Here is a 26,397-nt window from a genome sequence, read left to right on the forward strand (position 1 = left end):
TGGCCCAGCATCGTCCGGGTTTGGCCGGGGTAGGCCGTTATTGTAAATAAGAATTTGTTCTTAACTGACTTGTTAAATAAAAATATTGTGTGTAGATTGATGAGGAATATTTTCTATTTAATCCATTTTAGAATAATGCTGTAAAGTAACAAAATGTGTGAAAAGTCAAGGGGTCTGAATACTTTCAGAATGCACTGTAAACTAAAGTTTTAAAAGTGAATTAAATACATTAAAAATTAATTTTATCTGAAAATAAAATATGATCCTCAACTGCGTTTCCCCTCCAGTCAGCAGACGGCGATGTGCGTCTTTCAGGCGACGCTGCCAGCGTGACGTATAATCTAGTGGACGGTTCTTCATAAACAGCTCGTCAACCACCTCGGTAGCTTGCTAGCCAACATAGCCGAAAGATTCAAGCTATTTATACGCTTTAGGTGTATATTAGCTACTGTGTTTTCGACACACTTAGGTCGTATCTAGTTGTTAACCTATATAATTTAATATTACGTTATTTTGTATTAGTCAGCTATAGTAGCTGGCTGGTTAAATTAGCACTAGCCTAGTCGCTAATGATAGCTAGCTAGCTAACATCCCCGACCATGAGCTCCCTAAACTACTCCCCTCTTGTTCAAGAAGAGGTGATCTGCTGGACGGAGGAAGAAGCTCTGGGGCTGAACATTGTCGTGAAAGAGGAGAAGGAAGAAGAGGATATCACAGTAAAACAAGACGTAGAGGGTGAGTCTGTTACCCTGAAAGAAGAAGAGAAAGACGTTTCAGTGAAAGAAGAAGAAGACGCGTTCAGAGTGAAAGAGGAGGAGGATGTTACAGTAAAAGAAGAGGATGCAGTTTATGGAGTGAAGAAGGAAGGGGAGATTACTGTCACATTGGAAGATGAAGAGGAGATAGGAGATCTGAGTAACACCAGTAAGTACCGCCTTAAAATCGTTTTTTACTTTGGATATTCGGATTTGGCTCGTCAATACCTCTTCAACGGAGGGCCCAGGATGATGACTGATATGTCTAAAATCAGACGACGTAGAGAACAAGCTACGCCTTGTTTTCTCCGTTCCGTTTCCAAAAAGTGACTTAACATATATATTTGAGAAGGGTCTATCTGCTGACCGCAGACTGGGGGGCACTGCATGTAGTGATGATTTACTGCACACCGTGCCCCCCAATAGTACCATGTGAGAGTTGGGTTGGCTACACCAAATATTATGGATATACTGACAAGATGTCTCTCCGCCCTAACAAGGGGAGTTGTTGTCCACAAAGCTTCACTGCGGGTTGTCTAGCTCCCGCCTATCCTTTCTTTGGATTGGTGAATACATCCTATTATTGTAATCTATTGTTTATATTCTATGATGGTTGTTGTCGTCAACCCCCTGTATTCAATGGAGAGAGATGCTAAGCTACTAGCATGAATATGCACCGCCTGTATTCAATAGAGAGAGATGCTAAGCTACTAGCATGAATATGCATAGCGATCTGGAGACAACTCCTATAGTGTTTTTATCAAAGTTGTCGGTATGTCACGTGTCCACATAACAACTTAGTCATTACGAAACTTCTGTTAGATCAAGTAAACTTCACATAGCATATAAGCCATTAATTTTGTTGTTGACCAAATTCAACATTTTCCACATTGGGTTGATCATTTTTTTACTTGGATACAACCAACTGTAGCCTACTGGCATGACCTAGAGAGATACAAACTACTGTAACCTACTGGCATGACCTAGAGAGATACAACCTACTGTAGCCTACTGGCATGACCTAGAGAGATACAACCTACTGTAACCTACTGGCATGACCTAGAGAGATACAACCTACTGTAGCCTACTGGCATGACCTATAGAGATATAACCTACTGTAACCTACTGGCATGACCTAGAGAGATACTACCTACTGTAGCCTACTGGCATGACCTATAGAGATACAACCTACTGTAGCCTACTGGCATGACCTAGAGAGTTCCAACCTACTGTAGCCTACTGGCATAACCTAGAGAGATACAACCTACTGTAGCCTACTGGCATAACCTAGAGAGATACAACCTACTGTAGTCTACTGGCATGACCTAGAGCACAGGTGTCAAACTCATTCCACGGGGGGGGGGCGAGTGTCTGCGGGTTTTCGCTCCTCCCTTATACTTGATTGATGAATTAACATCACTAATTAGTTAGGAACTCCCCACACCTGGTTGTCTAGGGCTTTATTGAAAGGAAAAACCAAAAACCTGCAGACACTAGGCCCTCCATGGAATGAGTTTGACACCCCTGACCTAGAGAGATACAACCTACTGTAATCTACTGGCATAACCTAGAGAGTTACAACCTACTGTAGCCTACTGGCATGACCTAGAGAGATACAACCTACTGTAACCTACTGGCATGACCTAGAGAGATACAACCTACTGTAACCTACTGGCATGACCTATAGAGATACAACCTACTGGTATTCATGCATTTCTAAACTTTTTCTCTCGCTTTTATGGGGTATTGTGATGTCATTATGGGGTATTGTGATGTCATTATGGGGTTTTCTGATGTCATTATGTCTGAAGATTGATAATTTAAAAAAAATGTAATCCATAAGGCTGTGCTGTAACAAAATGTGGTAAAAGGGAAGGGGTCTGAATGCATGTATGTTGTCCTGGGGTGTCGCAGATTTAAAAATATATATATATTTTCTTTCTACCAATTGATTGGTTGAAATGTTATGACGTGTATTTTTCCATATAGACACATAGAACTATATAGAACTTGAACTGAACTTATGCTTCAAGCGTTTGATTAAATAATTAACGCAAATGACCTGAGCCAGAGATCAATATAACCAGAAGCCAGAGATCAATATAACCAGAAGCCAGAGATCAATATAACCAGAAGCCAGAGATCAATATAACCAGAAGCCAGAGATCAATATAACCAGAAGCCAGAGATCAATATAACCAGAAGCCAGAGATCAATATAACCAGAAGGAAATAACCAACCGACCTGCTGCTGGCCTTCCTAAATTCTGACGTTATGCTCCTGAAGTTTCCCGTAAAATCGGCAAACTTTTTCAATTTCCATTCAGAGTGACAATTTATCTGACCATTTCTACCGATCTTCGTGCCAGTTAGGAACGAGTTACAACACCTGTTTGGCCCCGCCACTTCCTGGGTCGTTGAATTAAATTTAAGGAATAAATTTGAGTCTCACGCTCATCACCTGTGGAAGACGGGGCTTCCAGCGAGGCGTGGATTTAATAGTATGTTGTACCTAGTTTCCCTCCTTCAGGGAACAGTAGAACAGTAGAACTTCAACTTAAATACTGGATCTTGCTGTCGGACAGTTTTTTTTGTATTCAGATCTCTGAAATGCTCTCTAACTACGTAACATTTAGTGGCTCCTTATGTTACGCTGGGAAAACAGTTTTCATGGGCACAGAAATCCTAAATAATTTCAGAGTTTGCTAAATCCAATGGTTGTAACCGAGAGTCACCTTAACTTTATTGACAACACCCAAATAGATGCTGTCATTAACGCGGTTCTTCAATAATTACACATAATTCTTAATACTGTAGCTGTTACAGTCACATGTTCAACTATCATCAGCTGATCCAGGAAATCATTTTCTGAATGACAGTCAAATGACAAACATCACGACATGCAACAACAACCAAAGTGCTTCTTCATTCATTACTCTTGTAAAGACAGTTATGCCGTGCTCCACGTTGGATCCAACATCGCTAACAAATTGATGTTTATAATGTTATTGTCTGCTTGATTTAATGTAGGGCCTCGTTAGTCTGTTTGGACACAGAGATACTTTGCTCATAATGTGTAGAGAACTGTTCCTTGATGGATGGGCTATTGTACTACACACAGAGCTATTTTCCGTTATTCAGGACATTTAGAATGACAACACATTACAGAGTAGCCTAGTGGGATTATTCACAAAATTATCTGGTGATCAGGTTATGAAATGTCATGACAAAGACATTTTAGTTTCCATGTTTCACCTGTAAATATTAAATTATTTATAGTCATCGGTCTATGTTATTGTTAGGTGAAGTTATGGGTCCTACAGTAGGTCTATGTTATTGTTAGGTGAAGTTATGGGTCCTACAGTAGGTCTATGTTGTTGTTAGGTGAAGTTCTGGGTCCTACAGTAGGTCTATGTTGTTGTTAGGTGAAGTTATGGACCCTACAGTAGGTCTATGTTGTTGTTAGGTGAAGTTATGGGTCCTACAGTAGGTCTATGTTATTGTTAGGTGAAGTTATGGGTCCTACAGTAGGTCTATGTTATTGTTATGGGTCCTACAGTAGGTCTATGCTGTTGTTAGGTGAAGTTATGGGTCCTACAGTAGGTCTATGTTATTGTTATGGGTCCTACAGTAGGTCTATGCTGTTGTTAGGTGAAGTTATGGGTCCTACAGTAGGTCTATGTTATTGTTAGGTGAAGTTATGGGTCCTACAGTAGGTGTATGTTGTTGTTTGGTGAAGTTATGGGTCCTACAGTGGGTGTATGTTGTTGTTTGGTGAAGTTATGGGTCCTACAGTAGGTATATGTTGTTGTTAGGTTAAGTTATGGGTCCTACAGTAGGTGTATGTTGTTGTTAGGTTAAGTTATGGGTCCTACAGTAGGTCTATGTTATTGTTAGGTGAAGTTATGGGTCCTACAGTAGGTCTATGTTGTTGTTAGGTGAAGTTATGGGTCCTACAGTAGGTCTATGTTGTTGTTAGGTGAAGTTATGGGTCCTACAGTAGGTCTATGTTATTGTTAGGTGAAGTTATGGGTCCTACAGTAGGGTCTATGTTGTTGTTAGGTGAAGTTATGGGTCCTACAGTAGGTCTAAGTTATGGGTCCTACAGTAGGTCTATGTTATTGTTAGGTGAAGTTATGGGTCCTACAGTAGGTCTATGTTATTGTTAGGTGAAGTTATGGGTCCTACAGTAGGTCTATGTTATTGTTAGGTGAAGTTATGGGTCCTACAGTAGGTCTATGTTATTGTTAGGTGAAGTTATGGGTCCTACAGTAGGTATATGTTATTGTTAGGTGAAGTAATGGGTCCTAGAGTAGGTCTATGTTGTTGTTATGGGTCCTAGAGTACACTATGTGTGTCATGCAATAACAACCAAAGTGCTTCTTCGTTCATTACAGGTATCTCAGGTATCTATATTTGTTGTTAGGTGAAGTTATGGGCCAATTTGGCAAACAGTGTACAAACCCTCATTGTCAGGTTGATGGAAAAGCTAGACAAAGAGCATTTTACTGGTTGAAGTGTTTTTTAAATACAAAGCGGTTGATTTGCGATGATGACACAAACATTATATTAAGCAGGACATTCAAACGAGCCTTACAATTAAATCAAATCAAATCAAGTTTATTTTATATAGCCCTTCGTACATCAGCTAATATCTCGAAGTGCTGTACAGAAACCCAGCCTAAAACCCCAAACAGCAAGCAATGCAGGTGTAAAAGCACGGTGGCTAGGAAAAACTCCCTAGAAAGGCCAAAATCTAGGAAGAAACCGAGAGAGGAACCAGGCTATGAGGGGTGGCCAGTCCTCTTCTGGCTGTGCCGGGTGGAGATTATAACAGAACATGGCCAAGATGTTCAAAATGTTCATAAGTGACAAGCATGGTCAAATAATAATCAGGAATAAATGCCAGTTGGCTTTTCATAGCCGATCATTAAGAGTTGAAAACAGCAGGTCTGGGACAGGTAGGGGTTCCATAACCGCAGGCAGAACAGTTGAAACTGGAATAGCAGCAAGGCCAGGTGGACTGGGGACAGCAAGGAGTCATCATGCCCGGTAGTCCTGACGTATGGTCCTTGGGCTCAGGTTCTCAGAGAGAGAGAGAGAAAGAAAGAGAGAAGGAGAGAATTAGAGAGAGCATACTTAAATTCACACAGGACACTGGATAAGACAGGAGAAGTACTCCAGGTATAACCAACTGACCCTAGCCCCCCGACACAAACTACTGCAGCATAAATACTGGAGGCTTAGACAGGAGGGGTCAGGAGACACTGTGGCCCCATCCGATGATACCCCCGGACAGGGCCAAACAGGAAGGATATAACCCCACCCACTTTGCCAAAGCACAGCCCCCGCACCACTAGAGGGATATCTTCAACCACCAACTTACAATCCTGAGACAAGGCCGAGTATAGCCCACAAAGATCTCCACCACAGCACAAACCAAGGGGGGGGCGCCAACCCAGACAGGAAGATCACGTCAGTAACTCAACCCACTCAAGTGACGCACCCCTCCTAGGGACGGCATGAAAGAGCACCAGTAAGCCAGTGACTCAGCCCCTGTAATAGGGTTAGAGGCAGAGAATCCCGGTGGAGAGAGGGGAACCGGCCAGGCAGAGACAGCAAGGGCGGTTCGTTTCTCCAGAGCCTTTCCGTTCACCTTCACACTCCTGGGCTAGACTACACTCAATCATATGACCTACTGAAGAGATAAGTCTTCAGTAAAGACTTAAAGGTTGAGACCGAGTCTGCGTCTCTCACATGGGTAGGCAGACCGTTCCATAAAAATGGAGATCTATAGGAGAAAGCCTTGCCTCCCGCTGTTTGCTTAGAAATTCTAGGGACAATTAGGAGGCCTGCGTCTTGTGACCGTAGCGTACGTATAGGTATGTACGGCAGGACCAACTCGGAAAGATAGGTAGGAGCAAGCCCATGTAACGCTTTATAGGTTAACAGTAAAACCTTGAAATCAGCCCTTGCCTTAACAGGAAGCCAGTGTAGGGAAGCTAGCACTGGAGTAATATGATCAAATTTCTTGGTTCTAGTCAGGATTCTAGCAGCCGTATTTAGCACTAACTGAAGTTTATTTAGTGCTTTATCCGGGTAGCCGGAAAATAGAGCATTGCAGTAGTCTAACCTAGAAGTAACAAATGCATGGATAAATTTTTCTGCATCATTTTATAATTTGATCATTTTATATTGTATAATTATAATCCAAAGTAGTGTGAAATGCACTCATAAGCAACCTGGAAATGGAGGCTACTCCCATGAGTTTTCCCCTATTCACATTCAGAATACATTGTGAAAAACTAAAATCTTTGCTCACCATTTTTGCTCCAGGCAGATATACTACATCCATAACTAGTGGTTTCCTCATTACCAGATATACTACATCCATAACTAGTGGTTTCCTCATTACCAGATATACTACATCCATAACTAGTGGTTTCCTCATTACCAGATATACCACATCCATAACTAGTGGTTTCCTCATTACCAGATATACTACATCCATAACTAGTGGTTTCCTCATTACCAGATATACTACATCCATAACTAGTGGTTTCCTCATTACCAGATATACTACATCCATAACTAGTGGTTTCCTCATTAGCAGATATACTACATCCATAACTAGTGGTTTCCTCATTAGCAGATATACTACATCCATAACTAGTGGTTTCCTCATTAGCAGATATACTACATCCATAACTAGTGGTTTCCTCATTACCAGATATACTACATCCATTACTATCGGTTTCCTCATTAGCAGGGAGGTGTTTCTGCAATCAAATTGTGTGCGCATCGACCTCGTGCCACAATTTTAGCAACACAGAAAGGGGCCTATATTGGAGACCAAAAGTCGTCTGGCACACTGCTTAGAGTATCAACAACATGAATAACTTATTTCTAGTCTACAATCTTAGATGTTACTACTAATGTGACATTTTTGACAAAATATGACTTGTTGCTCATTTTAAATCAATTGTCAAATAATTTTAACATTCATTACAGACATCAATTGTTGTACAACATCATGGCTATGCTGTTGGCATCACCTTTTACAGTGAATTGCCGCTGTTGTGGGCCTTTAATCATCTGACTGACTTTGTTGTTCACATAGGAGAGAGACGGGACTATCGTGGATCCTCTGGGAATCCTCAACAACCTCATGATGCTGACGAGGCAGAGAAGAGTCTCTCCACATCAGAACTCCTCCAGAAACACCAGCAGAGACCCACAGGGAAGAAATCTCATTGCTGCTCTGACTGTGGGAAAGGTTGCAAATCTTCATCAGAACTTAAAATACACGAGCGAGTACACACAGGAGAGAAACCTTATAGCTGTGATCAATGTGGGAAGAGTTTTGGTAGATCTGACCAGCTGACATCACACCAGAGAATACACACAGGAGAGAAACCTTATAGCTGTGATCAATGTGGGAAGAGATGTACTACATCAAGCAATCTGACTTCACACCAGAGAACACACGCAGGAGAGAAACCTTATAGCTGTGGTCAATGTGGGAAGAGTTTTTTTCAATCTTGCTCTCTGACTGTACACCAGAGAACACACACACAACACACAGGAGAGAAATCTTTTAGCTGTGGTCAATGTGGGAAGGGTTTTGATAGATCTGGCCAGCTGACATCACACCAGAGAATACACACAGGAGAGAAACCTTATATCTGTGCTCAATGTGGGAATAGTTTTACTACATCAAGCAATCTGACTTCACACCAGAGAACTCACACAGGAGAGAAATCTCATAGTTGTGATCAATGTGGGAAGAGTTTTGGTGCATCTGGCCATCTGACTCTACACCAGAGAATACACACAGGAGAGAAACCTTATAGCTGTGGTCAATGTGGGAAGAGTTTTGGTAGATCTGGCCAGCTGACATCACACCAGAGAATACACACAGGAGAGAAACCTTATAGCTGTGGTCAATGTGGGAAGAGATGTACTACATCTTACTCTCTGACTGTACACCAGAGAAAACACACAGGAGAGAAACCTTATAGCTGTGGTCAATGTGGGAAGAGTTTTGTTCAATCTGGCTCTCTGACTGTACACCAGAGAACACACACACAACACACAGGAGAGAAACCTTTTAGCTGTGGTCAATGTGGGAAGAGTTTTGGTAGATCTGGCCAGCTGACATCACACCAGAGAATACACACAGGAGAGAAACCTTATAGCTGTGCTCAATGTGGGAAGAGATGTACTACATTAAGCAATCTGACTTCACACCAGAGAACACACACAGGAGAGAAACCTCATAGTTGTGATCAATGTGGGAAGAGTTTTATGACAACAAGCAATCTGACTTCACACCAGAGAACACACACAGGAGAGAAACCTCATAGTTGTGATCAATGTGGGAAGAGTTTTACGACATCAAGCAATCTGACTTCACACCAGAGAACACACACAGGAGAGAAACCTTATAGCTGTGATCAATGTGGGATGAGTTTTACTATATCTAGCTCTCTGACTTCACACCAGAGAACACACACAGGAGAGAAACCTTATAGCTGTGATCAATGTGGGAAGAGTTATACTACATTAAGCCATCTGACTTCACACCAGAGAACACACACAGGAGAGAAACCTCATAGCTGTGATCAATGTGACAAGAGATACTCTGATAAAAGATCTCTGATCAAACATCAGAAAATACATACATGAAGTTGTTTCATGATATCAATGAAATAACGTCACACTGTAGAATGTTTTAACATTGTAGTAGGAGTATTTTAATGATGTCACAATGTAGAATGTTTTAACATTGTAGTAGGAGTATTTTAATGATGTTCTACCTTATCCTTATCCTTTGCCCTGTTCAATTGATTGCAGCATGATATGGATATTAGCCTCAGGGGAAAATCCAGGCTCTGAATTGAAAGAGTATTATTTAACAAAAAGTGACTAACAAAAAAAGAGCTGTGTTACACTTACTGCGTTGGTGACCCACTTTAATCAAAATGCAGCACTTCAAAATGTAGCTAACTGTTTTCTACAAGTTGAAAAAGCTGCTTGTTTAAAAAAATACATGTAATATGATAATTGTTGCAGATGTTTGTGTATATACACACATGAAAGCAGTATAATAAATTGTACTAATCAATTTTATTAACAATCTGACATCACTCCAGTATTTCTTTACAACATTCAAATGCTAATTGTCTTTATTCCACTACTGAAGAAGCATGACTCAAATCACCTCATATTTCAAACATTCAGCCTGACAAAAGATACATGTTTTATTATTCCATGCCTCACCATTAAGTGAAGTATTGCCAATACATATTAACAAAGGGGTGTACATTTGGTTTTGATTTTCATATTTACAATTTATGTAACAGTTAGTAATCATAATTATTTATGCAACCAGCTGACCATTTTTGGGTACAATTATATTGACATTGTTGCCCTGCTTTTAGAAATAATTATATTGATGTTGTTACCCTTCTTTTAGAATATCAGGATTCATTCTCAGATGTGCCAACCCAAATGCATGACATTGGGGACTGGGCCCCGATCCAACAACATGCCTCTCGAGTGAACCCTGAAAAGAGAGAGAGAAGTAAGGTTGAAAGTTACTACGGATATTGCACGAGTTGGTTGGTGATTGTCTCAAGGGTGGGCAGTCAACAAGTTTTGCGTTTAGCCAGTGCGTTGCCATGGATCACAATTTATTTTGTTCCAAGGGGACGAGAGTTCTAGAAGCTTGTGGGGGAAAAATACTAAAAAAAATTCTGTTAGCAAACTTGATATATTTGTCTTAAGGTGGAAGGTGTTACAGGCTTTGGTTTTTCCATTTATGTTTTGAGGTTGGACTTTAGCGTGTATAGCTCGTTAGCACGTAGGACGCACTGATTGGTGTCACCTCGTTAGTCAGTATGTGTTACACCTGTGCTGGCTTGTCCATCTCGTTAGTGGGAAGGTGTTCCACCTGAGCTGGTCCAGGTTCTATTTAAGAGTGTCTGGCCCAGTGCTGCAGTTGTCTTGATAGATGTGGAGAGTCAACACCTTTAAGTTGCTCCACCTTTTTGGTTTGCTTCCTGTTTTTAAGTTTGTTGTGGGTTTTTCTTTTGTTTGCTGCTTCTTGGGGAGATTTAGTGGGTCTCATGGTGGGTGTCTTTTAGGTCCCAGTTGTTGTTACTTGTCAACTTTCAGTGGACACCGAGCAGAACTGCAACATTATGTTATAATACTTTTATTGGATCAAATGGTGGTTTTATGCAACAGAATAGAGGGTTCTTAGAACTATAGTGTCTGTGTTCTACTGAGGATGGGCCTCTTGGAGATAACACTGACATTGAGATTTACAATGTCTTTTGGGTGATAAAACCTAAAGAGACAGCATTCCAGAGCATGAGTTAATGTTTCTGTTCTATATGGTACCAGGGAGAGATGACCTCAGGGCCAGACCCTGGACTCTACACAAAGAGTACTGTTTTTACAGCAGATACTGTTTGCTGAGTATTATAAGTATATTTCATACAAATCTTAACCTTGTGACCCGTTTTATACATCTGTTGTTGGTCATGTAGGTTGAAAGGTGTGTATCTTGGCTGTAAAAGACCTTTGTACTTTTGTATCGTGGCTCTCAACGAATCATCTGGGGGTGAATCATTGACCAGCCATCATTATCGTAGAGCACTCAATTGATTCACTTTATATGTGTACGTTGTATTGACCTGCTCTCTTATTATTAAGTGAATAAAGATTTAGTTTAAGAATAACTCTGACTTGTGTGATAAGTTTGTCTCCTCTGATATTAAAGAAATTAACCACATTTGGGGATGTTAATCTTCACTTGGTGACCGCTCCTGACGACCTGGGTAAATGGTGCACGAGGGATCCCTCTAACTTGGGATCTTAGGGAGACCACACTTCGGGAACGGAGCAGATGGACCCACCTTTTGATCTGAGAGGCAGCGAACCGAGTGGATACCACATCTCAAACGTAGTTTAAAAAAAAGAAAAAGGTGAGTGAAACCAGCAGAGTTTTTATAAAAGCCTCGTAGGCTCTGAGTGTGTATTCCTCTGTGAGGGGGGCACCTTGGAGGCGTGAAAAGGGCTGAGGCAATAGGCTCTGAGTGTGTATTCCTGTGTGAGGGGGGCACCTTGGAGGTGTGAAGAGGGCCAAGCCAGCTATCTATGTGAACTGGATGAAAACTAGAATCTGTGTTTACTAGTTAAGACCATGTATGATATAGTATAATCTAGTAAGGTGCACCTGTAATTATTCCCAGTATGAGAGGAGTTGCTAGATTTATTAATTAAACCTTTTTCCATAAAGTTAGTGAACCAAGGTGGCTGACTAACTGTTGATGTTGAAGAAGCGTCCCGTCCACTAGATTATACGTCACAGTGGCAGAATCACCTGAAAGACGCACATCGCCATCTGCTGACTGGAGTTGGTATCGCAGTAAAGAAAATACTTTCAGACAAAAAGCTAAATAGCGACTGCACGGAAAAACCAACCACTCCCTTTGAAAACGGGCTATGTGGCATCAGAAACATTTATTATAGTGTAAAAATGTAATACAAAGTGCAGCTAAATAGAATCATTTGGTCATACCCACTCAGCACATGACGTCCAAGGACGTCGAATTATAGGCGATATCAGGTCTGTCTGTTGTGGCCGCTATTTTGCCCTAAAATAGTCATCCCAAATTGGGTTGTGTATAACTATGTAAATGTCTCTCGGACAAGGTGACTTTTATCAATATATACTCTAAAAAGTAAAGGTTCCTGGAGTATCCTTTATCATGGCTCCTCCAAAGAACCTTTTGGGGTTCATTTTTTTAACTCCCTGTCCACCCTCCCTCCATTATAAAAACATATTTTAATAATAATATTGACAATATTGATTTAATTAATTAATTGTTTTTTTAGTGGCACCACAAATGTGAATTAATATTTACAAAACAATTTACCAAATAAAACACATTACAAAATTGCAACATTTCTGCAAACATGTCAGACCATAATAAATAATACATTTACTTTGTATAGTGCTTTTCATGACATTTAAAATATATAAAATAATGATGTACAATAAAACAACATACATAAAAAATGAATCATAGGTAAACTAACAATATTGTAGACTTGATGCTAAATACAGATTTTTCAGCTTTAGTGTGTATATCGTATCCACTTAGTTATGTTAGGAAGTTTTCCATCTTTATGACCGGCCCTGGTAACTTCACCCCAACTTCTCTTATCCCCAGAACACAGTAACTTAATAACATAAGTGTTTTTCTGACATTTTGGGGAAATTTAAGGGAAATTATAAAAAATTCAGCCCTAGCAGAGCCCCAAGTCCCATGGGGACGTCCTCGAGGGCGTGGATGTTCTCCCCATCAAAGGCCAGCGGGATTTCACTCTCATGGTGAAATGGATTTCCACCGATGTGCAGTAAAGGAGTGAAGAGCGGTGAAATCTGTGTCAACAAAAGTAAGAAAAGATTAATACACATACAATTAACAAAGAACAGAACAAATGTTCAGCTGTAGTTTTATATAAGCATGCACACCTATGTTTATGAAGAAACAGATGATTGGTGCATAGGCATACCTTGTCACGGACATAAAGGCCACTCGGGTCCTCATTGAAGAGGTAGGGCAAGAGCAGAATCACTGCTGTGGTCTCCAGTCCTAGTAAAGTAAAGCAATGATCTTACTACACTTGCTAATTTTATTACAAAATACATTAGAGAAAGGGAAGGAATAAGAGCAAATCCCTCTTCTGTATTGTCCTTCAGGGACTGTCAAAATAGCAGGATGATGTCCTCACCCCTGCCTCGCCTCTCTACCTCTGATAGTCCTTAAATTATATTTTTTGTCTATTTCCATTCCATGGACTTGATTCATTTCCGAGAATATCTGAAAAGATCAATTGCACACATTTGTATGCTAATAGATGTCAGTTTGTATTGACTGCTATGTAGGTTAAATGTACACTTCAAATGCAGCTGTCCTACAACATATCTGTACCTTCTTCTTGATCCCAATTGCATTGTGTCCATGTTCTGTCCTATAAGAGTTTCAAAGGAAGAGAAAATGTGTCAAAGAATAGTCTTACAAGCATTAAAACATATATATATATTAAATACATATTGAAAGATAAATGGCATCAACATACAATGTAATGTAAAATAGAAGAACATATTGGAGAAAGCACTAGCCAATATAGTACTGCCATACAGTAACAGTACGGCCATACAGGCCAATTATCACATTTTAAGATATCTTTGTACACAAATTGTTCAATATTTTATCAGGCTGACGTGAAAGATTATACGCAACATTTTGCTGCGTGGCAATACTGTGTTTGGATTCTGAAGGGCCTTTATACAAAAGAGGTAGTCTAGACACAGTATTAATACCATCATGCATTTGAATCCCATCTACAGCTACAATCTAAGCTATTCATTTCCCTCCACAAGGGGGCGGACATGTAACGTTTCCGAAATGGGACAGCATTGTCCATGTAACGTTTCCAAAATGGGATAGTATTGTACATGTAACGTTTCCAAAATGGGATAGTATTGTCCATGTAACGTTTCCAAAATGGGATAGTATTGTTCATGTAACGTTTCCAAAATGGGATAGTATTGTACATGTAACGTTTCCAAAATGGGATAGTATTGTCCATGTAACGTTTCCAAAATGGGATAGTATTGTCCATGTAACGTTTCCAAAATGGGATAGTATTGTCCATGTAACGTGTCCAAAATGGGATAGTATTGTCCATGTAACGTTTCCAAAATGGGATAGTATTGTCCATGTAACGTTATGCCCCCTTGTGAGTTAATAGTATTGCATGCTGTAGCAGGCTATATAAAGAGGAAGACCTCCATTGACGATTCAGTTCGTTGTAACATCTCGTCTGGACAGGTCACCGTCCTTAGTTAGTTAGTTAGTTAACGTTAGCTAGTTCATTATCACAAAAGTAAGAAATAGTCTAGATTGGAAACTTACGTTAATGAGTGTAAAGCCATGTTGGCTTTATGGAAACGATATACAATATATGGGAAAGAATATAGTTGAGGGAAATAATCCAAACCTAGTTGTGCCTAGTTAGGACATAACGTTAGCTAGCTAGATAACGGTACTGTACTGTAGCTCATACAACGCCGACGGTCAAACCCGGCTTTCTAATATTTTAGGAAATTAACTATAGTAACGTTATGGATGTATTCACAGAAAACCATCATTGTCTTCGTTATTCATTATTAGTATGTTATATTATTATATATAAATTATTTAGAGACATATTCAGAGCCAAACATCAACTCAACTTAACCTTTTTAACTGTTGTCGCATCCAAACTTGTCACCATCGTTTTCAGTTGTAATTCCGAAGTTCCCGGAAGAAGTCCAGCAACAACGGAGGTTCCTCGATGAACCCACCTTCTAACAAGTTCTTTGAAGAACCTTTTGGGGCTGTTTTTCATTGACCAAGAACCCTACGGTTCTTAGGGGATCTGAGAACAATTCCAGTTGAACCCTTCATTTTTAGAGTTGTAGTCGGCTCTATTTACTCTCAGATTCAAAACATGATGATTAGCATCAACGATCAAGTCAGCTGCTGCTGCTCCAATACAGTATGAGGTGAGACGGTGAACTGATGTTGAACCGGGCAGTCAGCTGCTGCTGCTCCAATACAGTATGAGGTGAGACGGTGAACTGACGTTGAACCGGGCAGTCAGCTGCTGCTGCTCCAATACAGTATGAGGTAAGACGGTGAACTGACGTTGAACAGGGCAGTCAGCTGCTGCTGCTCCAATACAGTATGAGGTGAGACGGTGAACTGATGTTGAACTGGGCAGTCAGCTGCTGCTGCTCCAATACAGTATGAGGTGAGACGGTGAACTGACGTTGAACTGGGCAGTAAGCTGCTGCTGCTCCAATACAGTATGAGGTGAGACAGTGAACTGATGTTGAACCGGGCAGTCAGCTGCTGCTCCAATACAGTATGAGGTGAGACAGTGAACTGATGTTGAACTGGGCAGTCAGCTGCTGCTGCTCCAATACAGTATGAGGTGAGACGGTGAACTGATGTTGAACCGGGCAGTCAGCTGCTGCTGCTCCAATACAGTATGAGGTGAGACGGTGAACTGACGTTGAATCATGATTAATAAGTTAATTAGTGAAACTGTTAAAAAATAGTATATGGCCTATTAAATATATTACTCTATTGTTATCATATAGAAACATCATGGGATATTGTACATCATATTAAATATATTACTCTATTGTTATCATATAGAAACATCATGGGATATTGTACATCATATTAGCATCAACATACATTATTGTTTCATTCAATTTCACATAATAAGGATATTTCATATTTTCAAGTTCAGAAGTCAGAACCCATCACCTGCTATGTAAAAGAGACAGAAGAAGGCACAATGGTCAATGCTATCTGGGATCCTTGGGACATCCCTACCCTAAACCCTAACCTTAACCCTTTTAAATGTCAACTTCAACGGGCTAGGGACGTCCCAAGGATGTATCTCTACCTGAAAATACATGATCTAAGTGATTGATAGTTGGTATTCATCAGTCATAAAGCCTTATTTACTTTAATGAACTACTAAAATAGTGATTTTGTCAGACAACATAGACAGCAGCTCTACACTTTATTGACTGACTGATCCATTCATCATTCCATCCCTCCTCAGCCTTCCTCTCCTCTGATGACCAAGTGAGGATGGAGCTCAGTCAGAGAGCTGTTGAGGGATTGGTTAGGAAGAACACTTCTACAGCCAGAGAGGTGAGAGGTCACACTGGTTAAGATGGTAAAAATTTATGTCCCCTTAGCGGTTCATCATGTCAGCTAAAGGGAATATGTTCCATCATCCATGTTTATTTACATTAGTGCAAATTGTCCGCTGATATTGGTCTAATTTCTCACCCCTTTTGGCTGTATGAAAGTTATTTTCCCCTCAGACACACACATTTGTTATTTGCTATTGTGAAGGTCATTTGTGTAGAATGTACTTTTCCCCACTCATTCACCCCACCTCTTTACGTTGCTTATTTATATTCAGTGGCCTGACTGCGTCCAGACTGTCAAAGGCCCATCCTGGTAGATCTGAACCTAATGCAGCTTGGAGTGATCTGATGACAGAAGTCACATTTAGGTGCCAGGTGTAACTGAGGCCATAGATGCTCCATATCCATTACTTTGAGTGTTTTATATAATATGACTAAATGTGTTTCTGTGTTGCAGGGGCAGTCAAGAAATGGAACGGCAAGGCCACAGAACATGACATAAGCAGAGCTGTGGGAGACCACCTCAAGCCCCTGGTAGAGCCGGGGGTGGTGGTTACCACTCCACCATCAGAGCTGTGGGAAACCACCTCAAGCCCCTGGTAGAGCCGGGGGTGGTGTTTACCACTCCACCAGCAGAGCTGTGGGAGACCACCTCAAGCCCCTGGTACAGCCGGGGGTGGTGTTTACCACTCCACCACTCCTTCAGCAGGCTGGAAAAGTGGGATTGATACTGTTTTTCATACTAAGATGGAGGGTCTGTTGATTGGTCAGTCATTGGGTTAATTTGTTGAAGTCAAATCAAGCTTTATTTATACAGCACATTTCAGACATCGATGCAACACAATGGCTTCACAGGAGAAAATAAACAGAAATATTTAGTACACCATCAGAAGACTAAGAACTGAAAGACTAATGAGCATTGATTAAAATATTAATTGGATGCAATATCCAACCCAAAATACATGCTTGTTTTTTTAAGAGGGGCTCTGAAAGACACTAGTCCACTGAAAGTTGACTAGTAACAACAACTGGGACCTAAAAGACACCCACCATGAGACCCACTAAATCTGCCCAAGAAGAGGCAAACAAAAGAAAAACTCACACCAAACTTAAAGACAGGAAGCAAACCAAAAAGCTGGAGCAACTAAAGGTGTTGAATCTCCACATCTATCAAGACAACTGGAGCACTGGGCCAGACACTCTTAAATAGAACCTGGACCAGCTCAGGTGAAACACCTTCCCACTAACGAGATGGACAAGCCAGCACAGGTGTAACACATACTGACTAACGAGGTGACACCAATCAGTGCGTCCTACGTGCTGACGAGCTAAAGTCCAACCTCAAAACATAAATGGAAAAACCAAAGCCTGTAACACCTTCCCCCTTAAGACAACAAATATATCCTATATTTTTGATGGACAAATTCACTCACCACCAACAGAAAACAACTTCCATTTCAATAGAATCCTAAAACTCACTAGCTTCTAGAACTCTCGTCCACTTTTTATTTAACTGATGCAGGATTTGTATTTTTTTTTATCATAGACGATTGATTATTATTCTGCGTCCATATATATATATATATATATATTCTTTACCTTTATTTAACTAGGCAAGTCAGCTAAGAACAAATTCTTATTTACAATGACGGCCTACCGGGGAACAGTGGGTTAACTGACTTGTTCGGGGGCAAAACGACATTTTTACCTTGTCAGCTCAGGGATTCGATCCAGCAACCTTTCGATTACTGGCCCAACGCTCTAACCACTATGCTACCTGAAAGTACATTGAAATTAAGTTGTTTTCAAGTAATAAAAAAAAAGACCTGAAAATACATATTTTCAACTATCACTTTCAACCACAACTGAAAGAATATTGGACAGACAGTCTTCTTTTCAATGACATGTTGCTAGGTGGGATAGCCCCAATGTCAAAACACAGTTTTAACTTGTCCAAATCAATAACCAATGTGCAGAAACAGTTTCTGATAAATTGAAAACCTAAACATAACATGTGCTATTTACACAAACATCTGCCACAATAATCATATTTCTTGTATTTTTTAAAACAAACTCCTTATAAACTGCACAAGCACCAGAAACGCTGTTGTTTTGACAAGTAGCAATAAATCACTGATATCGATTAGGGGGGAAATCAGGTTGTACGTGCTGTTGAAACTAACACAACTAAACAAAACACATGGAAATGGGAGATATCTTTTACCTCACTGGTTAGAGGACAACCTGCAGAATAGTCAGCTACAATTTGGAGTGATGCATTTAAATGTAGGGGTCGCTAAACAAAGGAACGCAACACTTATTTGTCATAACTCATCAATATCATGCTAAAATCATTTGTGTGACAGGAGGGAGATGAGGTTGCACGTCGTGTTAAAACTAACAGCTCAAAAACCACACGGAATCTGGGAATAATGTGTACATCCCTGGTTAGAGGACAACTCTTTTTTTGTTAGTCACCTTTTGTTAAATCACATAAATAGTACTCTTTCAATTCAGAGCCTGGATTTTCCCCCTGAGGCTAATATCCATATCATGTTGAAATCAATTGATAAGGGGGCAAACGTTTAGCGTTCTACATTGTGACATTCTGACTGACTGACTGCAGAGTATATTAATATACTATATATTAAAAACTTCTTGCGACTATAGGGGGTGCTGTTTCAAATTAGCATAATTGTCTCTACAGATGAAACGGCTTCCTACTCAATTCTTGATCGTACAATATGCATATTATTACTATTATTGGATAGAAAACAGTCTCTAGTTTCTATAGGCGTTGGAATTTTGTCTCTGAGTGGAACAGAACTAATTCTACAGCAATTTCCCTGACATGGAGTCAGATTTCACACATTTTGGCCCCTGATCTGGAGTCAGTTTAAAGGCCACTGTTATTGCTATGAGGATACGGACACTGCTTACGTCTTCCCCTGGATGCCTTTACGTGATGACGCTTTGAACGGTATCGATTGCGCAATCACAGCCACTATAAATGGAAAAAACCTGTAGGTAGGAACTCTTTTCCAGATGCATCGGGCGCGCGTTGGACACCGACCTGCACTTTTTCCAAGCATTAGTGTAGGCAGTAATATTTCTCCGGTCATGTTTCTACTCGTTATAAGAGTTAAAAACATCATAAGGTAGTTAATTTGAACCGTTGTATAGCAATTTATATCCTTTTAGTGCGATTTTGAGGCATTGCTTTGTTGTGCACTTTGACGCGCTGGGCACATTTCGGGCTCCCGGTCGTACGTTAGTGGGCATTTCGACGGACAAGTGGATATCTTTCGACCAAAAGAAGATTAGACCCAAGAAAGGATTCTTTGCCCAAGATTCTGATGGAAGAACAGCTCACAGTAAGAACAATTTATGATGATAAATCGTGTTTCTGTCGATAAATGTTAAACGTTTATGTCGCCATCTTGTTTGCTATAGCTTCGCTTGGCGCAACCTGTATTGAAAAGTAAGGATAATTTAAAAAATGTAAATCAGCGATTGCATTAAGAACTAATTTGTCTTTCGATTCCTGTCAACCCTGTATTTTTTAGTCAAGTATATGATTAGCTTTCGATTAAACTAGATCACTCTGAAAGATGACGTCCAACATTTTGAGGCTTGATTTCCTAGTATTTTCATTGTGTAACCACGGTTTTGTATGGCTAAATATGCACATTTTCGAACAAACTGTATATGTATGTTGTAAAATGATGTTACAGGAGTGTCATCGGAAGAATTCTGAGAAGGTTAGTGAAAAAATTAATATATTTTGGCGATGATTACGTTATAGCTCTCTTTGGCTTGAATCGATGCTCTGGTAACGTTTTCACATGTGGTATGCTAACTTATCGATTTATTGTGTTTTCGCTGTAAAACGCTTAGAAAATCTGAAATATTGTCTGGAATCACAAGATCTGGGTCTTTCCATTGCTATGCTTTGTCTATTCTTATGAAATGTTTTATGATGAGTAAATTGGTCATACACGTTGCTCTCTATAGTAATTCTAGTCGTGTTGTGATGGTCGGTGCAATTGTAAACTGTGATTTCTACCTGAAATATGCACTTTTTTCTAACAAAACCTATCCTATACCATAAATATGTTATCAGACTGTCATCTGATGAGGTTTTTTATAGGTTATTGGCTATCAATATCTTAGTTTAGCCGAATTGGTGATAGCTACTGGTGGAGAGAAAAAATGGTGGACAAAGAAATTGTGTATTTTGCTAACGTGTTTAGCTAATAGATTTACATATTTTGTCTTCCCTGTAAAACATTTTAAAAATCTGAAATGGTGGCTTTATTCACAAGATCTGTATCTTTCATCTGGTGTCTTGGACTTGTGATTTAATGATATTTAGATGCTACTATCTACTTGTGAAGCTATGCTAGCTATGCTAATCAGTGTGTGGGGGGGTGGGGGGTGATCCCGGACCCGGGGTAGAGGCTCGATAGAGGTTAAAACATTCTACATTGAGACATTAAAACACTCCTACTACAATGTTAAAACATTCTACATTGTGACATTAATTCATTGATATCATGAAACAACTCCTTCATATATACATTTTCTGATATTTGATCAGATATCTTTTATCAGATTGTCTCTGGTCACAGCTAAGAGGTTTCTCTCCTGTGTGTGTTCTATGGTGTATAGTTAGATAGCTAGAAGTAGAAAAACTCTTCCCACATTGACCACAGCTATAAGATTTCTCTCCTGTGTGTATTCTCTGGTGCACTGTCAGATGGCCAGATCGAACAAAACTCTTCCCACATTGATCACAACTATAAGGTTTCTCTCCTGTGTGTATTCTCTGGTGCACTGTCAGATCTCCAGATTGACTAAAACTCTTCCCACATTGACCACAGCTATAAGGGTTCTCTCCTGTGTGTGTTCTCTGGTGTATAGTTAGATAGCTAGAAGTAGAAAAACTCTTCCCACATTGATCACAGCACGGCTTCTCTCCTGTGTGTATTCTCTGGTGCACTGTCAGATGGCCAGATCGAACAAAACTCTTCCCACATTGATCACAGCTATAAGGTTTCTCTCCTGTGTGTATTTTCTGGTGCACTGTCAGATCTCCAGATTGACTAAAACTCTTCCCACATTGACCACAGCTAAAATATTTCTCTCCTGTGTGTATTCGCTGGTGTGCAGTCAGATGGCTAGATTTAACAAAACTCTTCCCACATTGAGCACAGCCATATGATTTCTCTCTTGTGTGGATTCTCTGATGAATTTTAATGCCTGATGAGGAGGTGAATCTCTTCCCACAGTCAGAGCAGTGGTGAGATTTCTTCCCTGTGGGTCTCTGCGGGTGTTTCTTGAGGTGTTCTAATGGGGAGAGACTCTTCTCTGCCTCGTCAGCGTCATGATGTAGTTGAGACTCCCCAGAGGATCCACGATAGTCCCGTCTCTCTCCTGTATGAACAACAAAGTCAGACGGTTAAAGGCCCACAACAGCAGAAATCCACTGTTTATTTGAGGTAAAAGTTGATGCCCAGAGGTCTGTTAAATTATTTTACAATTGTCTTAAGACAGTCAAACTCTAAGCCGTGTGGCAGACGACCTTTGATCTCCAAAAAAGCCCCCTTTCTGTGTTTGCTAAAATTGCAGCACGAGGGCAATTTGATTGCAGAAACACCTCCCTGCTAATGAGGAAACCACTAGATATGGATGTAGTATATCTGGTAATGAGGAAACCACTAGTTATGGACCTGGTATATCTGGTAATGAGGAAACCGCTAGTTATGGATGTAGTATATCTGGTAATGAGGAAACCACTAGTTATGGATGTAGTATATCTGGTAATGAGGAAACCACTAGTTATGGATATAGTATATCTGGTAATGAGGAAACCACTAGTTATGGATGTAGTATATCTGGTAATGAGGAAACCACTAGTTATGGATGTAGTATATCTGGTAATGAGGAAACCACTAGTTATGGATGTAGTATATATGCTAATGAGGAAACCACTAGTTATGGACGTAGTATATCTGCCAGGAGCAAAAATGGTGAGCAAAGATTTGAGTTTTTCACAATGTATTCTGAATGTGAAAGGGGGAAAACTCAGGGGAGTAACCACCATGTCCAGGTTGCTTACGAGTGCATTTCACACTACTTTGGATTATAATTGTAAGGCTCGTTTGAATGTCCTGCTTATAATATGTTTGTGTGATCATCACAAATCAACCGCTTTGTACTTAAAAAACCCTTCAACCAGTAAAATGCTCTTTGTCTAACTTTTCCATCAGCCTGACAATGAGGGTTTGTACACCGTTTGCCAAATTGGCCCATAACTTCACCTAACAACAAATATACCTGTAATGAACGAAGAAGCACTTTGGTTGTTATTGCATGACATACATAGTGTACCCTAGGACCCATAACAACATAGACCTACTGTAGGACCCATAACAACAACACAGACCTACTGTAGGACCCATAACTTCACCTAACAACATCATAGACCTACTGTAGGACCCATAACTTCACCTAACAATAACATAGACCTACTGTAGGACCCATAACTTCACCTAACAACAACATAGACCTACTGTAGGACCCATAACAACAACATAGACCTACTGTAGGACCCATAACTTCACCTAACAACAAATATAGGAAAATAGCTCTGTGTGTTGTACAATAGCCTATCCATCAAGGAACAGTTCTCTACACATTATGAGCAAAGTATCTCTGTGTCCAAACAGACTAACGAGACCCTAGTGTAAATCAAGCAGACAATAACATTATAAACACCAATTTGTTAGGTATTTTGGATCCAACGTGGAGCACGGAATAACTGTCTTTACCAGAGTAATGAATGAAGAAGCACTTTGGTTGTTGTTGCATGTCGTGATGTTTGTCATGTGACTGGCATTTAGAAAATGATTTCCTGGATCAGCTGATGATAGTTGAACATGTGACTAACAAAACAGCTACAGTATTAAGAATTGTGTAATTATTGAAGAACCGCATTAATGACAGTATCCATTTGTGTGTTGTCAATAAAGTTAAGGTGACTCTCGGTTAGAACCCTTGAATTTAGCAAACTCTGAAATGATTTAGGATTTCTGTGCCCATGAAAACTGTTTTCCCAGCGTAACATAAGGAGACACTAAATGTTACGTAGTTAAACACCATTTCAGAGATCTGAATACAAAACAACTGTCCGACAGCAAGATCCCTTATTTAAGTTGAAGTTCATCATATGACAAGCTTAACGTTATGACTATAACTACTGTTCCCTGAAGGAGGGAAACTAGGTACAACATACTATTAAAACAGCAGCATTCGGAATTTTGGATGAAAAACCTGTCAGTGTATCCCAGCACTCTTCCTTTGAATTTCTGGCTGTTAAATTCCCTGGCTCTCAAACACTGAACAACCATTTATAGACCACCTGAGCCATCTGATGATCTGTTTTTATCCAAACTGTCCTCATTAATTCATTCTTTCTGCGCCATGTCCAATGTACTGCTTGGAGGTTAATGTCCACTTTAATGCTACAGCAAGCTGTGCTTTTGCTGCTGAATATTATACCATGACTCCATAGTAGCCTAGCGGTTAGAGTGTTGGACTAGCAACTGAAAGGGACGCAAATTAAACTGCCTGCTACTTAGGCCAAGAAGCTAGGATATGCATATCATTAGTAGATTTTGATAGAAAACATTCTAAGGTTTCCAAAACTGTTAAAATAATGTCTGTGAGTATAACAGAACTGATATGGCAGGCGAAAACCTGAGAAAAATCCAACCAGGAAGTACTATTATTTTGAAAGGCTGTTTTTCCATTGAAAGCCTATCCACCATACAAAGACTTAGGACCCAGTTCAAGATCTCTAAGGCTTCTTCGACATGTGGCCAGTCTTCAGGCAATGTTTCAGGCTTTTACTCTGAAAGATTAGGGAGATACAGCACTTTCAATGAGACGCCAGTTGAAATTTCCAGCCATGAGTACTGAGCGTGATTGTGAGCGCGCATTTCTTGTTTACCTTTTCAATTGAAGAAGCTTTAGTCCGGTTGAAATATTATTGATTATTTATTATAGAACAAAACAAACATTTATTGTCTAACATGAGGACCTGGGAGTGCCACCAGATGAAGATCATCAAAGGTAAGTAATTCATTTTAACTCTATTTCTGACTTTTGTGACAACTCTCCTTGGTTGGAAAATGGCTGTATGGTTTTCTGTGGCTAGGCGCTGACCTAACATAATCGCATGGTGTGCTTTCGTCGTAAAGCCTTTTTGAAATCTGACACAGCGGCTGGATTAACAAAACGTTTATCTTTAATCCTATGTATAAAACTTGTATTTTTCATCGATGTTTATGATGAGTATTTCTGTAATTTGATGTGGCTCTCTGAAATTTCACCGGATGTTTGTTTGAGACAAGGATTTCTGTACATAACGCGGCAATTTTAAGGTTTATGGACATAAAGATTAACTTTATCGAACATTTATTTTGTAACATGATGTCCTGTGAGTGCTTTGATGAAGATCATCAAAGGTAAGTGAATAATTTTTATGCTATTTCTGACTTTTGTGACACCTCTCCTTGATTGGAAAATGATTCTCTGTGGCTAGGCGCTGACCTAACATAATCAGATGGTGTGCTTTCGCCGTAAAGCGTTTTTGAAATCGGACACTGTGGTTGGATTTACAAGAAGTTTATCTTTAAAATGGTGTATAATACTTGTATGTTTGAGGAATTTTAGTTATGGGATTTCTGTTGTTTTGAATTTGGCGCCCTGCAATTTCACTTGCTGTTGTCGAAGTGAGACACTACCGTCCCACTGGTGCCAGACAGGTTAAAGCATCAGACAAGTTCAGTACGTATATTTGATTTTATAAAACCATGGGGTGTTTGGTAGAAAGAACAGATGCCTCTTGGTTGACCAAGATGTTTTTTAGTTGGGGACAGCACTAGAACATGATTTTGGAGCTCCCAGGTGGCGCAGAGGACACTGCATCTCAGGGCTTGAGGCGCCACTACACACACCCTGGATCAAATCCAGGCTGTATCACAACCGACCATGATTGGGAGTCCCATAGGACGTAGGGCAAATAACAATTTTACCCCCACAGGAAATCTTCACTGGCAATTCTAGAATATACTATATAGCCTAGAAACCAGGTTAAACTGTCATTATGACATCATGGATGAATTCTAGAATATACTATATATCCTAGAAACCTGGTTAAACTATCATTATGACATCATGGATGAATTCTAGAATATACTATATATCCTAGAAACCTGGTTAAACTATAATTTTGACCTCATGGATGGCCAGTCCTTGTATTCATAGTGTAGTGAATTCAGGGGGTAGCCCTGAGCTGGACTCAAACCTGGGTCCAGCGACTGTCAAACCATCACCTTATAACTGTTACACCAAGATGTCTGAACTTCTTGACGAGGTCCCTAGGTGTTGAGTTACGGTTGCTACAATAGCTTTCTCTATGAATTTGAGAGTGGTTACATTTCTCCAGCCCCCATCCCTCAGCTGTTCACCAAACCAAGTATCTGGGCAGACATTTTGTTGCTGTTTAAATACTAGGTTGTCCTTTTAAAAAAAACACATCAATCAAGATACATTTAACTACTCTCAAATTCATAGACAGACCTATGGATGCAAGGACTGACCATCCATGATATCAACATTATAGTTTTAACCATGTTGAGGCTATACAGTGTTTTTTTATTTAACCAGGTAGGCAAATTGAGAACACGTTCTCATTTACAATTGCGACCTGGCCAAGATAAAGAAAAGCAGTTCGACACATACAACAACACAGTTTTGTTTCTAAACATTGGAGTAA

The 26,397-nt window shown here is 40.0% G+C and overlaps 3 protein-coding genes and 1 pseudogene across 3 annotated transcripts in view; 2 read left to right on the forward strand and 2 right to left on the reverse strand.

Moving 5' to 3' along the window:
- The window catches only part of LOC139549976 (parathymosin-like), a 253,145-nt gene that overhangs the window by 149,312 nt on the left and 77,436 nt on the right, over positions 1 to 26,397 (reverse strand). The gene's annotated exons all lie outside the window — the stretch shown is intronic.
- LOC139552456 (zinc finger protein 585A pseudogene) overlaps positions 1 to 26,397 on the forward strand; it is a 100,809-nt pseudogene that overhangs the window by 17,133 nt on the left and 57,279 nt on the right.
- LOC139547915 (zinc finger protein 271-like) lies at positions 252 to 11,496 on the forward strand. The gene is made up of 2 exons (XM_071357107.1): positions 252 to 924; positions 7,875 to 11,496. Exons 1-2 carry the CDS (start codon positions 600 to 602, stop codon positions 9,440 to 9,442), a joined length of 1,893 nt encoding a protein of 630 aa, XP_071213208.1. The 5' UTR covers positions 252 to 599; the 3' UTR covers positions 9,443 to 11,496.
- On the reverse strand, positions 21,035 to 22,011 carry LOC139552464 (zinc finger protein 180-like; the record flags this gene model as incomplete). The annotated part of the gene is made up of 1 exon (XM_071364232.1): positions 21,035 to 22,011. A coding segment is annotated over one exon (888 nt), but the record flags the coding sequence as incomplete, so codon positions are not given.

Source organism: Salvelinus alpinus, chromosome 2 (assembly GCF_045679555.1).
Source record: "Salvelinus alpinus chromosome 2, SLU_Salpinus.1, whole genome shotgun sequence".
Lineage (NCBI taxonomy): Eukaryota > Metazoa > Chordata > Actinopteri > Salmoniformes > Salmonidae > Salvelinus > Salvelinus alpinus.